General features: G+C 39.5%; 1 protein-coding gene across 4 annotated transcripts in view; it reads right to left on the reverse strand.

Annotated features, from left to right (window-relative positions):
* The window catches only part of PRKG1 (protein kinase cGMP-dependent 1), a 1,075,924-nt gene that overhangs the window by 18,542 nt on the left and 1,040,594 nt on the right, over nt 1-16,788 (reverse strand). For all 4 annotated transcript variants that reach the window (XM_058187717.1, XM_058187716.1, XM_058187714.1 and 1 more), the window contains 3 exons: nt 13,555-13,694; nt 11,337-11,426; nt 13-154 (listed from right to left, as the gene is read on the reverse strand). In XM_058187717.1, the coding sequence (XP_058043700.1) occupies nt 13-154; nt 11,337-11,426; nt 13,555-13,694 (372 nt within the window). The remainder of the gene's footprint in view (nt 1-12; nt 155-11,336; nt 11,427-13,554; nt 13,695-16,788) is intronic.

The following is a 16,788-nucleotide window of genomic DNA, read 5'->3' on the forward strand; positions in this document are numbered from 1 at the left end:
CCCACCACTTACCAATTTGGCATAACCTCGGTGATCTAGGATGAGGTTTTCTGGCTTGAGGTCCCTATAAATGATTCCTTTGGAATGCAAATAGGCAAAAGCTTCTACCACACAAGCTGTATAAAATCTGGTTGTAGAATCTTCAAATGAACCTCTATCAAGAGGAGAGAAAAAGAGAGGGGGGGAGGGAGAAAGGGAGGGAGGGAGAGAGGGAGAGAGGTTACTTATTCATTCAATTAAGGATCTGGGGCAACAATAAAAATAAACATAATAGCATCATTACTATGTAATTATAATGTAAAAACCAAAATGGCCAATTAAAATTGGGAAAAGTAGAGAAAACATAGCAAATATTTAAAAAGACTGAAGATATTTATGGAGATTTTTTAAAAAATCCAACAGCTCTAAGACACATTTTTAAAGATACATTTGAGCATCAAAATGCATTCCATTTTGACAGAATGGTTTATAAAGAAAATCAGCAAAATACTAAGTGGACAGTTCTAGAAACGTCAATAAGTAAATTAATTGAAATGCTAATACTCTAAAATACTTCTATCCAGTTCTAATTTTTCAGAGTTCCTCAGTCTAAACACAGCCTCTGGTGATGAGCTTAGAAGTCAACAAGAAATAGAAAATTCCCAGATATTATGCTTCACCTTTATACTTCATTCTCTTTTTTTGAGGGGGTGGGGACAGAAAATCTCACAGCCTTACTTCAGTACAAAAAAGCCTGTTCAATGAGTAAACCTAGTGAAAATAATGGGATTTGTGTTCATCATGTCTTTCTCTTTGATTTTAATAGAACTGATCTAAGCGTGACTAAGTCTGAATCCAATCTGTTTTCATCCCCATATTGCAGATAAAGAATCTGAAAACAAGAGAAGAGGGATTTGTATAAGCCTGCTTACGAAAACAGAATTTGGGGGCATCCTGGCTCAAAGCAAAATGCTTTAGATATTCTATTTTCCTTGTTCTAGCATGAGGAGGTAGCATCACTTAAGGAGGGTATGTGTGTGTGTGTGCATTTGAGGTTAATATAAACATGGCCAGTCCACTAAGATAACCTTCCAATTCCTGGTTTTGCATCCTTGCACCCACCATCTGATGTGTCTGAATAGAATATGTCTAGGAGTACAAATGTAGAAATGCTACATGTATTAGGACAGGAGTGTCAAACTCGATTTCATTGAGGACTGCCAAGTGCTAAGGCAGAACTTTCCCCAGAACCTCCCTCACTCTCATTATAATCTCCTTCCTTCCTTCCTTCCTTCCTTCCTTCCTTCCTTCCTTCCTTCCTTCCTTCCTTCCTTCCTTTTTCTTTCTTTCTTTCCCTTCCTTCCTTCTTTCCCTCCCTCCCTCCCTTCTTTTTCCTTCTCTCTTCCTTCTCTTTGTCTTCCTTCCCCTCACCTGCGGGCCGGTCATTCACTGTTTCCAGGGTGGCCCCACGGGCCAGATCTAAACACCCCGTGGGCTGGATCTGGCCCACAGGCCTTGACAACCCTACATTAGGAGGTGCGGAAAAGATAGAGACTTTCATTCCAGAAAAAGAATTATAGTAATTTGGATTGGGCTCCAGTAATAAGTCGATTATTGTATTAATTTGTGTTGCTCAGTGCTGACTTGGTTAGGAATAAACTAGTCCTATGCAAATGATTTGCTCCTTTTTCATCCACTCCATTGTACAGTAGTAAATGTTATGCACATGATCAAATTAAATGGGGATGAATGAAAATTGTGGTATATGAAAATACTATTTGGAATTTACAAACAGGGAAGGATAAGTCATCTTAACTGGCTGTATTATTATTATTTTCTTAAAACTTGATACTCCTTAGCACCCTCAACCTCAGCCACCATCATGGCTTCCAGAAGACAAAAATAAATAAATAATAATAATAGGAGGGACAACAGCATCATTGAAAGACACTGTTGAAAAGAATAATGGAGCATGGCTGATTTTCCCTATTTCCCAAAAACAAGAAATTTTGACACTGACAAAGACAGACATCCAGTTATCCCAGGTCTACTAGATATGAGGAGATCTTGCTTCATTTACATCAGCTTTTGGGGTAGTACAGTGAGTTACAGGTAGTTCTTTACTTATGACCATAATTAAGTCCAAGTGCTATAGGTGTTGTTATTAAGTGAATCATTTGTTAAGCGAATTTTGCCTCATTCCACAACCTTTCTTGCTACTGTCGTTAAGTGAATCACTGCGGTTGTTAAGTGAGCGACATGGTTGTTAAGTGAATCTGGCTTCCTCATTGACTTTTGTTTGTCAGAAGGCCGCAATGATATTGGGACACTGCAACCGTCATAAATATGAGTCAGTTGCCAAGCATCCGAATTCTCATCAGGTAACCCTGGTGACCCATGCTATAACGGTCGCAAGTGTGAAAAACGGCCATAAGTCAATTTTTTCAGTTGCATTGTAGCTTCAAACGTTCATTAAATGAATTGTTGTAAGTCAAGGACTTAAATATGTATATGAGTGGAGTACTCGGCAGTGCTTTTCCTCAAGCGGCATTATATCTTGCAAACTGAAAATCACAGTTCAACTATTTTTGTGTGAAACCACTGGAAGTGTCAGAAAAGAATACTTTATTTATCTAATGACTTGACTGCAGAAGCCCACTAGCTATCCTGCGCAGACTGCACTGGCTACCTGTGGCCTTCCGGGTGCGCTTCAAGGTTTTGGTGACCACCTTTAAAGCGCTCCATGGCATAGGGCCGGGTTATCTACGGGACCGCCTACTGCTACCGAATACCTCTCACCGACCCGTGCGCTCTCACAGAGAGGGACTCCTCAGGGTGCCGTCAGCGAGGCAATGTCGTCTGGCGATGCCCAGGGGAAGGGCCTTCTCTGTGGGGGCTCCCACCCTCTGGAACGAACTGCCCCCAGGACTTCGTCAGCTTCCGGACCTTCGGACCTTCCGCCGCGAGCTTAAAACATACCTATTTAACTGCGCAGGACTGAGTTAGTTTTTAGTTTGTGGGTTTTAACTTGGGTTTTAATTTTTTTTATATTTTTTAATTATTAGGCTTTTGAATAAGTTTTTTAATTGTTTTTAGAATTGTATTTATTGCTTTTTAAATGCCTGTAAACCGCCCTGAGTCCTTTGGGAGATAGGGCGGTATATAAATATAAACAATAAATAAATAAAATAAATCAGAAGAACCGGACTGCAAAATAACCGTAGGCTATGATAGAATCACATTTCTCTGTTTATTGCTTATTCTAAAACCTTTAAAAAAAAAAAGAACAACCAAAAAACCCCTCATTCTCCGAACTGAATTTATTTTTCTTCATTCCCTTCTGAATAAAAAAGGCACAGAGATCAGAAGCTCACTTTCAACAAATCACAAAATCAACAATCGCTGCTATAAATTACAACCAACTTCCAAATTAAGTTTTAAAAAGAGAAACAATATGGTTAGTTTTCTTGACAGATGCAGATGGCTTCACATTTCACATTCCCCAAATTAACTTCTGGGTAAGCACTTAAAACCCTAAACTTTATCTTTCCTTAGGATACTTATAGACTGACATGTTGCTGTGTAAGCCTGTTCCAAAGCAGGCATACAGCCTAAAACTAAAACAGCATAAAAAGTTAACAAGGTTTATTTTGGTAGTGCTAAGCATTTCAATTATTAATAGATGACCTAAGGAAATAAAAGAGTCATTCTCTTTCGTAGCTAGATGGCAGCAGATACCAGGAGTAGACAGAAAAAAGTATTAAAAGAAAGGTTCAAAGATTTATGCAAACAATTAAAAGAAATCTGAGCACAAGGTAATGTGTACTGTAATTTTATTTTTTTTAAAACAAATTAAATACAAGTAAATGTTTGGAATTTAAAATGATAATTAAACACAATACGATAAAAGTAAGTTTTGAAGTTTCATTATTATATTTCTGTCTTATTTTGCTGTATCACTTATGCAACTGATAAGTTTTAAATACAGTATTTGCTATCCAACCATAACTCAAGAGATCTACTTTAATTTACATAATTTAAATCAGATGGTAGAGTATATCTCATAGAAACACCAGGCATATTAGTCAGTAAGTCCATTCCTTCATATCTTCTGATTTTGATATTTTATTACTGAATTTTGTTTTATTTCTAATATATTTTAGAATTATAGGAATGCTGCTGACTCTGATTTACATTCTGCCTCTATATTTGGATGAAGGGAGATCTAAAAGTTTGATTATCCTCCTCCTGATAGGGTTTTTAATTATATTTATTCATTCATTTAAATTTATATGGCTTTCCGTCTCAAAGTCATGACTGTGGGTGGCAGACAACAATTAAGAACTACATAAAAATTATTTAAAAACTCCACAGAAATACTGATAAGAAGCCAAGGTTAAAAGAAAAACTAAGAGACAGATTAAACACAATGACTGCACGGTTTTCCACACATCCAGACTCCCCAGCACAAGGACAAAACTGCATCTTTAAGGCCTTGCAAATCTAATCTCCGGAAGGATGATGTTACAAAACGTGGGCGCCACAACAGAAAAAGCTCTCTTCCTGGGCTCCAACAGACATTGGAGACATTCTGTAATAGATAGGATCCGGATCATCAATGCTCACTAAAAGAAACATTTTGCTTTGGTTGGAGTGTGGCTGTTGACTATGGATCAGTGCAGGGGTGAAATCTAAAAATTTTCCCTACCGGTTCTGTGGGTGTGGCTTAATTGGTGGGCGTGGTTTGGTGGTCAGATGACTGAGTGGGCATGGCCAATAACAATAAATAATAAAAATAATAAACAAAGTATAAAAAACAATAAGAGGTATCAAAAACCAACTTTCACACACAACACAACACAACACAACTGACTCACACCCAATGTAAAAGCAGCTGCACTTCACACTTCACACAGCCACAAAAAGCTCAAAAACCTACTTTCACACTTTACACACACAACTCACACACACTCACAAAATGCCATATACAGCTTTCTGAGATTTTGTGTGTTTGTGTAGTTAGAGTGAAACACTACAGAAAAACCCCAAATCTCAGAAAGCTACACAAATATTTTATTTTATTTTATTTTATTTTATTTTATTTTATTTTATTTTATTTTATTTTATTTTATTTTATTTTATTTTATTTTAGACTTCAAATCCCAGAGTTCCTCAGCCAGCAAAGCAGGAAATCAAAGCAAGCTTTTTTTTTCTTCAGTAGCTGAAGAAAACATGCCATTGCCAGCCTGAAAGAGCAGTAATTATAGGTAAGTGAGGAGGGAGAATTAGCTGGGCTTGGGTGGGGGCTCTTGTAAGTGGGGGCTGTTAAAAAGTGAGTTTAAAAACCTGTGAGGATCAGGAAACTCCTCTGGGATCGCCAGAGGAGGCTTTTAAAACCTCCGGTTTTTTTCTTTTTTTCCCCCCCTTCGGCTGAAGGTTTTTTTTTTTAAAAAACTTTTAAAGTGTTCTGATGATCTCTGCTCAGCTGCGATCATCAGAGGTTTTTTTTTTTTTTTACTTTTCAAGGCATGTTTCAGCTGAAGAAAAACTTTTAAAAGTAAAAAAAACAAACCTCTGCTGATGGTGCGGTTCAGCAGAGGCAGGGGGGGGCGGGGCCAGGGATTTTTGCTACCGGTCCTCCGAACCAGCAGCTGCCATCGCTATCTAATCCGGGGAGCCGGTGCGAACCAAGAGCATTTCACCCCTGGATCAGTGGTGGAATTCAATTTTTTTTTATTACCGCTTCTGTGGACATGGCTTGGTGGGCGTGGTGTGGTGGGCATGGCAGGGGTGGTTTTTGCCAGTTCTCCGAACTACTCAAAATTTCTGCTACCAGTTCTCCAGAATCTGCTGAATAGCACCCCTGCTATGGATGGTTCCTCTAGCTCAGGGATGTCAAACTTGATTTCATTGAGGGCTGCATCAGGGTTGTGTATGACCTTGGGGGGAGGCATAACCAGGGGGGCATGGCCAGCTCTACATCACTCATTTTGGGGGTGCCTATGGTAGCCTGGGTGCTCTGCCAGCGAAAACGGAGCTCCGTTTTCACTGTCAGAGGCCCCACAGGCTGGTCCTTACTTGTTTCCAGGGCAGCCCCATGAGCCAGAACTAAGCACCCTGAGGGCTGGATTCAGCCCATGGGCCTTGAGTTAGACCCCCCTGCTCTAGCTGAAATGGTTTCCATGATATTTTGAAAGGAGATCTGGAAGAACATTAGTTGTGTGGAAGAGAATAGGTAGCTCCCTGTCTGAAAGTGATAACTGAGTGAGAGCGGGGTGGGGTTCCAGGACAGGGATGCGGGGAGGCTTAACATGAAAGCCCCAAGGAGAACGTTTGAAGGACCACAAGGGGGAATGCAAGTAAGTAGGAGGTCAGGATGAGATGCATTGCTGAAAGTGTTTGAAAGAAAAGGGATCATCAGTAGTGGGTTAACCAGATTTTAGACTGGGGATGGAGAATCTTATTGGAATGGTAGAGGAGGAATCCCATGCTATTCAGCACCTTGAAGGGGTCAAACATCGATTTGAGTGAGGTATAATCAATACTCTGATCATACCCGGCTAATCCGTTACCTTCCTAGGCTGAGCCATAGATCGCACAGGAGATTCCTACTCGACATTTGGAAGCTGGAAAGGATTGGATGGGGAAAACTGGGTAAAATTAAAACCAGGCAAGTTTCCAACCAGGTGGAAAATAGTGTTCATACAAAAGATTCAGACTTCTATTTTGGCTCCGGACAAGGTTACCTTCTGTACTGAGTTCACACACATTCACCAGCCTTTCTGAATTCAAGCTCCTGCTTGATCAGCAAATAGAGTCAAGCCCAAAAAAAGACTTTTGCCCAGCTTCAGCTGGTGCAACAATAAAATCCTTTTTTTGTGTGTGTGTGTGGTAATGGGTAACTTGTGATACTAATCATTCACACCTCTACAATATAGGAATGCAACATATTCTGATTGGAGCTACTTTTGAAGGCATCTGAAAAATTGTAGTTGGTCAAGGAATACCATAGATTAATTAAGATATACAGATGTCTATGGAGATTCTCAGTCATCCAGGTCATGGATGCCCCAAAGATGCTTTTCAAAAGGCAACTGGACTTTGTTTTTCCTTGAAGACCTTTCACTTACCATCCAAGAAGCTTCTTCAATTCTGACTGAATGGTGGAGGATGGAAGGATTTATATTCTTTGCAGTAATTTGGAAATATAAATCCTTCCACCCTCCACCATTCAATCAGAACTGCTTCTTGAACGAGAAGCAAAACGTCTTCAAGGAAAAACAGTCCAGTTGCCTTTTGAAAAACAGTATATTGGAACAATATATACCTATCGTTTTGTGGGCTCAGCACTGATTCAGCAACAATGCTGAATGGGTTCAGCAACAATGCGTTTCTGAATTCAATTCGAAGTGTTTGTATGAATTATAAAGTCCATCTTGGTTGTCTTTGGAATCAGGGAGAATCTACCCATCCTGAAAAGTCTTCCTGGGACAGGAAGGTTTTGCTTCCTATTGTTCTGACCTAGGCTTGCCAAGAGTATGAAGCAGACTCCTTGTCCCGACAAAATCTTTTTTATTAAGTTACTGTGAATTCCTCTCATTCACATCCAGCAAAGTCTTTCAAGGAAGAATTTACAGTCACAGACCTTATCTGGTTTGGAGAGCTGCCAGGCTGATATCTTCAAAACTTGGCAAGGAGTCTCGAAGAATCACAAACCAATTAAGCGAACTAATTGTCTCCTGCAAACTCCACTCCCCTTTCGCTCCTCTTTTATTCCCTCTGGGAGGGGCCATTCATTATCCACTTGTGGCCTTACTCCCAAGTCAAACCTTGTTCTTTAGCTGTTCCCTTTGTCTGGCAACTCTGCGCATGCGTACACTGGGAACAGGCTCCTGCTGTTTGTCTGCCTCACTGATGTCTGACTCCAAAGGCAGCTGATAACTATGGCCCTGGCCCTCTCTCTGCCTCCGATGCAGAGCCCTCATCAGAGCCTTCCCCAGACTCCAGGACTGGCCCATGTTCCTCCCCAACCTCCTCACTGTCCAAATCTACAACACCTATCCCACATTATATTTCTTGACCTATCCCACATTACGTTTCTTGTTTGTTTGTTTTATATGGCTGCCAGTGTCATATTAGATCCTCTGGATAGATAGTTAAAAACAAGTTTTAACATAAGAAAGCCAAACCAAATTAACCACAATACAAAGCAGGCTGTAAAATAAATAAATAAATACATTAATACATTTTGGGAGGTGGGAGCAGATTTCCTTGGTTGCATTGCAGACAGCTTCTCCTACAAGCTGAGATTGCTTCCTTCGCAATTTTGTTCTCCCAGGTATTTGAAGATCAGGGTTGTTGGGGTAGCTGGATTTGAGTGGATTGCTTGCAGCAAAATGTTTTTTTGTGGCTTTTGTGAGATGTATGGTTTTATTGGTTATATTTTCTTTCTTGCTGCATATTGTAAACAACTCAGAGTACTGAGATTAAAGTGGTAGGCAATGTATGAAATAAAAGGTAAGAATAATTGAATTTAATGGAAATTCTGTTTAAGTCAGAATTGCAGCATTACTTACTTGAATGGCTTACCCTGTTGTCTGAAACTACTTCGAATAAAATTGCATGTTGAATATTTAAAAGCACAATATAGCAGTCCATCATAATAGTGAAATCTGTCAACTTTAAGAGAACAACACTAATTCAACCACACACTGAGTGAATTGGGTGGGGTGATGCAGGAACCCTTTGCTGTGCTTTGAGAAATTTATTTCTGCTGGCCGACGCCAAAGATTTTTTGGCAGAGATATCTGTAAGACTTGCCCTGTTGGCCAAGATGAGGATCATATGAGGACAATCTTCTATTGCTGCCAGCAGTCCTAAGAAGTTTCCTACAATAGTCTGCATGTCACGCTGGATAAATGTTGTCTTCATTAAGAGTGTCTTCTCAATATCATTAGCTGAAGAAGGTGAGCGGAAGGGCTAATATGTCAGCTAATGGGCTTCCCATCAGCCATGAGGTAAAGTGATTGCTGAACCAAACAGGCCTTGGTCTGATCATCGCATGGCTTTGTTTATCTAGTCTTCTTTCAAAATCAGTTGCTCAATCCCATAAATTCTACTAGATACATACATTTTGGACACATGTAATCGTGATTCTAAGGGATGCGGTGGCTCAGTGGCTAAGATGCTGAGCTTGTCGATCGAAAGGTCGGCAGTTCAGCTGTTCAAATCCCTAGTGCCGCGTAACGGGATGAGCTCCCCTTATTTGTCCCAGTTTTTGCCAACCTAGCGGTTCGAAAGCACGTAAAAAATGCAAGTAGAAAAATAAGGACCACCTTTGGTGGGAAGGCAACAACGTTCCCTGCGCCTTGGCATTTGTCAGCCACATGACTACAGAGACGTATTTAGACAGCGCTGGCTCTTCGGCTTTGAAATGGAGATGAGCACCGCCCCCTAGAATCGGGAGCAACCAGCACATATGTACAAGGGGAATCTTCACCTTTACTTAATGGCAAGGCAGATTTTTTAACATATCAGGACCAGTTATGTCCACATGTTCTTCAAAGGGTACAAATCTACACATATGTGTGAGGGGAACCTTTACCTTTACTTTTAATCTTGAATATCATCTAGAGCAGGGGTGTCAAACTTGTGGCCTGGATGCATCATGTATTGCCTGGTTTTAGCGAAGGGGGAAAAAGTCACATGTTGTTGCCGTGACATCTGTGACACCCCTGATCTAGAGTGGTAGTCCCCAACTTTAGTGGCTTGGCGGCATGATGAGGGGGAAAGAGAGGAACCAGGCCTTGCGCACATACAGCTTAACCTGCATAGGCGACAGACCGGCACACATGTGTACGTACAGCTCAACTTGCACAAGAAAATGAAGAGTTGTTTACATGGCAGCACAACACACTAGACCATTACCCATTTAGATTACATTTTGAATCTTGCTCAAGGATACCCAACTGGTATTGTAGCCAAGCCAGAATTTGACTGTTTCCAAATTCATTCTTTCCATTATACCATTCAAGTTCTTTTGACCCAAAAGCCTGGAAGATGATTCCTATTTCCTTACTAAAATCAGGGCACTAGCTATGCAGGTTGCATTTCACATACCACATCATCTCTGCCAGAAATGTTTACACAGTAAAACAACTTGGACTTAAATGCTCTCTGAGGGTGAAGATGACAGAGATCAAATTGGCTGCATGTATCATTCAGAATATATGCTGTAGGGATGTAGCTTAGAAAAGACATGGTAAGTTACAGTTTACCATTTGTGAAAAGAAAGTAAATAGAGAATTCTGATAGGACAGAGAGAATTGGGAAATAATTCTGTGAAATGATGCTTCTTTCCCACATTATATTAATAAAAGAGAACTTCATAGTGGAAGTAGTTAACTAGTTAAAACTCAGTGCCACTCTATCCCGTCCCCTTGTGTCTGGCTCCCTTCTCTGCCATCTTGTCTATGTGGTTTTATATGTTAATGTTTTATTTGCTATTTTTTTAATAATGGATGATTTTAATGTTTTTTAAATATTATTTTTATGTTGTAAGCTGCCCAGGGTCATTGGATACAAGATGGGTGGTGTTATGTACCATATAAGGAGTGAGCTATAGGTTTCACTCAGGTCCTCCAAAAGGGCAGGAAAATACTTAAAGCTCATTGGTTAAGCTGTCTGGCAGCCCTCTATAAAAGAGGACACTGCCAGACAAACACTCTGTTGGGTTGTACTGGTCTACTAATAAAGAGCTGTTGTTACTGAAAGAGCTGTGTCCGTCTCTTCCATCATCGAATCTAAAGAGTGGCAAATAAATTTAATGAATGAATAAATGAATGAGGTTTTATATCTTGTATGTAGGTTACATATTGGACTGAGTAGCATCTGCATATAGCTCTCTCTGCTACCACACAAAATTTCAGATCACTCTAGAAAGTTGAATACACTGCACACGGGTACAACAAGATCCATAGACTCTCTGAACAAGTGGGACTATCTGGTGGCTTCTGCCCTGTGCAACTGTGGTGACATGCAGACAACAACAACACACACACTGTCCTTTGTGTATTCACACTTGATAAGTTCACATTGAGGACCTCATGGCACCCGATAAAACATAATTCATGTTTTCTAGTTTCTGGGCAAGATCTGTTTAATTTATACATATTTTAATCTTGTATTTTATATTTTAAATTTTATGACATACGGTAGTATGCCTTATTTTAATTGTGACAGGAATAAACAAACAAACTCTAGAATTTTTTCACTTATACAGATTGGTCACGTGATCGCATTTGGTATGCCAAGTGAATGTCATTTCCTATCAAAATAAACCTTATGACATCTCTTACCTGTCCCTGAGAATTGTCCAAAGCTCTCCACCTAAACAGGCTTCCATCAACATATATAAATACTTGCTGTCCTTAAATGTCCTATATAGCCTATAAAAGAAAGGGGGAAAAGAGTTATGAATGCTTACTGGACTTTGAAATGTTAAATACAGTCTATGATCTTCTGCCACTTAAAGAATAGGTGATGGTCTTTAGGTGTTGTATTATTATTGTTCTTAGCTTAGCTTTTGAGGACTTCTGCTACTTTTTTCTTTTCCTGCATCACGGGAATATAAATACTGGAGGCTTACTATACAAACTGTTGCCAGTCTCTAATAAATTATAGACAGTTGTAAGACATTTGGCCTTGAACTGCCTTCAGCTATCAATGAACTGCCTTCAGCTATCAGTCATGGAAAATATCAAAAGATGCCCCATCATGGATGCCTCTGCCTTTGGGGGTTCCCAATTACAGGGGATATGCAACATGTCCTATGATACTGTAATTTTGAGAGGGACTTGAGTGCTACATTAATTAGACATCTCATAAAAGCACTGCCAGATGCAGAAGAATATGGGTGTATCTCTTTTTTGGAAGCAGACTATATGAGCTATTGTTACCCATCGTAAGGCACAATTTGGCCTAGCAGCTTTGAAAACATGTTTGTAAATACAACCCAACAGGGTTGAATTATTTTAAAACTTCTGTCTTTTGCTTCTGAAATTGCTTTATAGATTATTTCATGTTCTTTTCTGGGTCCTCCATTATAGCAATAGCACTTACACTCATATAGCGCTTCACAGCCCTCTGTAAGTGGTTTATAGAGTCAGCATATTGCTGGCAATCTGGGTTCTCATTTTACCAACCTCAGAAAGATGGAAGGCTGAGTCAATCTTGAGCTGGTGACAACTGAACTGCTGGCAATCGGCAGAATTAGTTTGCAATGCTGCATTATAACCACTGCGTCACCACCTCTCCACTTATGAATAATGAAGAGACTTAGGTGTATATATAGTCCAAGACTGTATTAAAGCTATTTAGTTTTGTTCATTTCTTGTCTTGTCTAGCCTGATGAGAATTCTGACATATGGAAATCTCACATTTGGACTGCTTTTGATCAAAATAAGCTATTCTGTGAAGGGATTTTAGTAATTTTTTCCTTATTTTTTTCCCTTATTATTTCTTATTTTCTAATCTTTTTGCTAGAAAGCTGGATATTTTGAAATAACTCTCAGGCAGAAATAACTTTTACTTGTATTTTTACTATTTTATACAAGTTTCATAAAATTAGAATGACTCAAAGGAGGTTAGGGATCCAAGTATCTAAAGAAGCAAAGGCAGAATTCAATGTTGTTCTAAGCCACCTGGTAACATTCTGGATGTACAAATGTGTGCATGTTTGTGTGTATCTGCCTATGCACAATGAGTTACTAAGATATGACATGTGCTGCTATAGCTATTAGTTAAGACTGGGAAGGAGAGCAGAAATAACAATAGCAATAGTACTTACAATTACATAAGGCTTCATGGTGCTTCACAGCCAGTGGTGGGATTCAAGTAATTTAACAACCGGTTCTCTGCCCTAATGAATTCTTCCAACAACCAGTTTGCCAAACTGCTCAGAAAGTTAACAACCGGTTCTTCCGAAGTGGTGCGAACTGGCTGAATCCCACCACAGTTCACAGCCCTCTCTAAGCGGTTTACACAGTCAGCATATTGCCCCCAACAATCTAGATCTTTATTTTACCAACCTCGGATGGATGGAAGGCTGAGTCAACTTTGAGTCAGTGAGAATCGAACTGCTGGCTATCGGCAGAATTAGGCTGCAATACTGCATTCTAACCACTAAGCCACCATGGCTTTTTGAAATGTAGTTAACATGCCTTCAGTTAGGCATAACATTTCATAGTTATTAATAAGCAAATGTCTATCTTTAAAAATGAATTTGCTCTTGTAAGTTATTCGTTGCCTGTTTTATAGAGCAGAAAGCCATGATTTTTTTTTGTGCACATTGCAACTTTACTCCTCATTTAAGTTACACTGTGGTATTTACAATGATAAATAACATAGTATCGGGTGTGAGAATTCATGTACTCATTGCATATTTCAGGCATTTGAATGAATGTTTAGAGTAGATAAGGCATTATAAAGCAATTTGATAGAAGAATGTAATGAAAAGCTGAGAACAAATTTCTGCAGTCTGAAAGAAGGGAGTTTTATCCAAGAACACAGTCGTACCTCACAATAAAATCTGAGTGAGCGCCTTGCATGATCTGTTTTTCTGAGCGTATATGTTCTTGCTGTCTCGTGTCTACTATGTGACGTTTCTTTAGTATCTTCATTGCAAAGGTTTTTGATTCATCACTTTTCAACTGCACCTTGAGGAAATCAGACAATTTGAATGATCAGAATCAGAGGTTATAGTAGGGCTCCCAAATATTGAGCTTTGAGTACATAATCGCTAATCGTTACTTTCAAGTGCAAAGTAATACAATCAACAGGCTTAAAATTCTATATTCAGACTCAAGTTAATGGCCGTGACAGCTTATTCTTCTTTTGAGGAAAACACATGTGAAGAAATGTTATTGCTCCAATTTTCACTCCGATGACTAATGAGCTGGGATGGAAAACATGTTGAAAGGGAATAATCTGATTTTAGGGAGTCAGAATAATCATTTTTGGAAGGGAATAATTTGATTATTTAAGAAGATGAATGTGATGAGAAAGTCTGTACAATTTTGAGGAAAAATTGGCATGTTATTTTAAATCATTATCATATTTATGTTTTTAGAAATGTGTTGGTGGTGGTTTGTTATCCGAGTTCGTTGTTTAATTTCCGAACGTTCAGAAACTAAACAACAAACTTGGATAACTCCCAACTCTGTTACTGTTACCTTGGCAACAAACCACTACCACCACCATCTACCACCCGAGCTACAAATATTTTCCGCCATTTCTAATTTTAAAATGTTTATATCTTGCATCTTATTCAGTAACGCAAAGCAAGATATATCCTTGCATCCAAGCCAGGCAGATGATGTGATTATGGTGCTGACTGAATGCCCCGAGACTGGGAGTTTGGATGGGGAGAAACTGACTTTGATTCAATTTTTGGCAAAATGGAGAGGTTTTGAGTTTTTGACCCCACCACCTTCAGGGTCTGGTGATCTGTCATAATTGCCTCTGGACAGGGTTGCACCTCTCTAGATGAGCTGATGTGCAATTTGGTGGAGTCTTACTGGACTCAACTCTTCTACTTCAGAAGCAGGTGGCACCCATAGTTAGGAGGGGCTTTACACAGATTTGTCTAGTGTCCCAAATGTGCTTTTTCTGCACCCAGGGGCCATGCTTATGATTACTGATACTTTAGTCACTTCCCATTCCCACACTGTAATGTGCTCTATGAAGTGCTGCCCTTGGAAGCTACAACTGGTCCAGAATGCAGAAGTATGTGTGGTACTGCTTATTTGAAAATGTTACACCTATGTTATGCAAGCTACATTGGCTCCGGGTTTCCTTCCGCTCCCAATTTAAGGTGGTGGTTACCACCTTTAAAGGTCTTCATAGCATGGGATATGGTTATGTGCAGGACCATCTCTCGCTGGTCTAACTATCCTACTATGTTGGATAGGGTGCCATCTCCAAGTTCTTCCCCTGAAGTCTTGTTATCAATGAGATCTCAGAATTATCCCTTTTCTATAGCTGCTCCTACTTTAAGGAGTATCTTCCCCCACAAATGGGCAGGCTCTCACTTTTTTAATATTTTGGAAAGCTATCAAGATTTGGCCTCAGTACTCAGGTACTGGGATAGAATGAAGCTATCTGTAGCTAGTTTTGGGGCATCATGAATGAGGGACTGGATTTTTGTTTTATTTTATAGCTTATGATTTCATAGCTACTAGTTTTGTTTTCAGCCACTAAGAATTGTGTTTAAGATGGGCAGTCATTCATGCAAATAAACAAATAAATGAAATACTAACAGAGATTGAAGCATATATAAATAGAAGCATAGAATCAAAATCACGTGAAATATTTAATCAAAATTACATAAAATATTTATAAATCCTCAGTAAGATCACATCTGAAATACTGCATCCAGTTTTGGTTAGTACATTACAAAAAAGATGTTGAGACTTTGGAAAAAGTGCAGGGAAGAGCAACTAAGATGATTAAAGACCTGGAGACTAAAACATATGAAAAATTGTTACAGGAATCCAGTATGGATAGTCTAGGAGTGACATGATAGCAGTGTTCCAGTATTTGAGGGGCTGCAGCAAAGAAGAAAGAGGGGGTCAACTTATTTTCCAAAGAACCAGAAGGCAAGACAAGAAACAATGGATGGAAACTAATCAAGGAGAGAAGCAACTTGAAACTGAGGAGAAACTTCCTAACAGTGAGAACAATTAACCAGTGGAGCAGCTTGCCTTCAGAAGTTGTGGATGCTTCATCACTGGAGGCTTTTAAGAAAAAAAAAACAGCCGCTTGTCTGAAATGGTATATGGTCTCCTGCTTGAGCAAGGGGTTGGACTAGGAGACCTCCAAGGTCCCTTCCAGCTCTATTATGATTGATTGAAAATCTACAGTAATTGCCAATAATAGCGCCAGGAAAAACTCAGCAGAAACAGTAACATCTATTACAATGTCCTTCCTGTCAAAGACTACTTCAGCTTCAATTGCAACAATACACAAGCACACAATAGATTTAAACTTAATGTCAACCGCTCCAATCTTGATTGCAGAAAATATGACTTCAGCAACAGAGTTGTTAATGCCTGGAATACACTACCTGACTCTGTGGTCTCTTCCCAAAATCCCCAAATCTTCCACCAAAAACTGTCTACTATTGACCTCACCCCATTCCTAAGAAGTCTATAAGGGGCGTGCATAAGAGCACAAGAGTGCCTACCGTTCCTGTCCTATTGTTTCCTTTCTTTATATTCAATTAATTTAGTTATTACATACTCATACTTATATATATACTTATACACTGTATAGTTCTTTCATGCTTACGCTCATGTATACTATGTGACAAAATAAATAAATAAAAAAGAGTGCAGAGAAGAGCAACAAAGATGATTAGGGGACTGGAGGCTAAAACAATGAAGAACGGTTGCAGGAACTGGGTATGTCTAGTTTAATAAAAAGAAGGACTAGGGGAGACATGATAGCAGTGTTCCAATATCTCAGGGGTTGCCACAAAGAAGAGGGAGTCGGGCTGTTCTCCAAAGCACCTGAGGGTAGAACAAGAAGCAATGGTGGAAACTGATCAAGGAAAGAAGCAACTTAGAACTAAGGAGAAATTTCCTGACAGTTAGAACAATTAATAAGTGGAACGACTTGCCTGCAGAAGTTGTGAATGCTCCAACACTGGAAATTTTTAAGAAAATGTTGGATAACCATTTGTCTGAGATGGTGTAGGGTTTCCTGCCTGGGCAGGGGGTTGGACTAGAAGGCCTCCAAGGTCTCTTCCAA

Source organism: Ahaetulla prasina, chromosome 6 (genome assembly GCF_028640845.1).
Source record: "Ahaetulla prasina isolate Xishuangbanna chromosome 6, ASM2864084v1, whole genome shotgun sequence".
Lineage (NCBI taxonomy): Eukaryota > Metazoa > Chordata > Lepidosauria > Squamata > Colubridae > Ahaetulla > Ahaetulla prasina.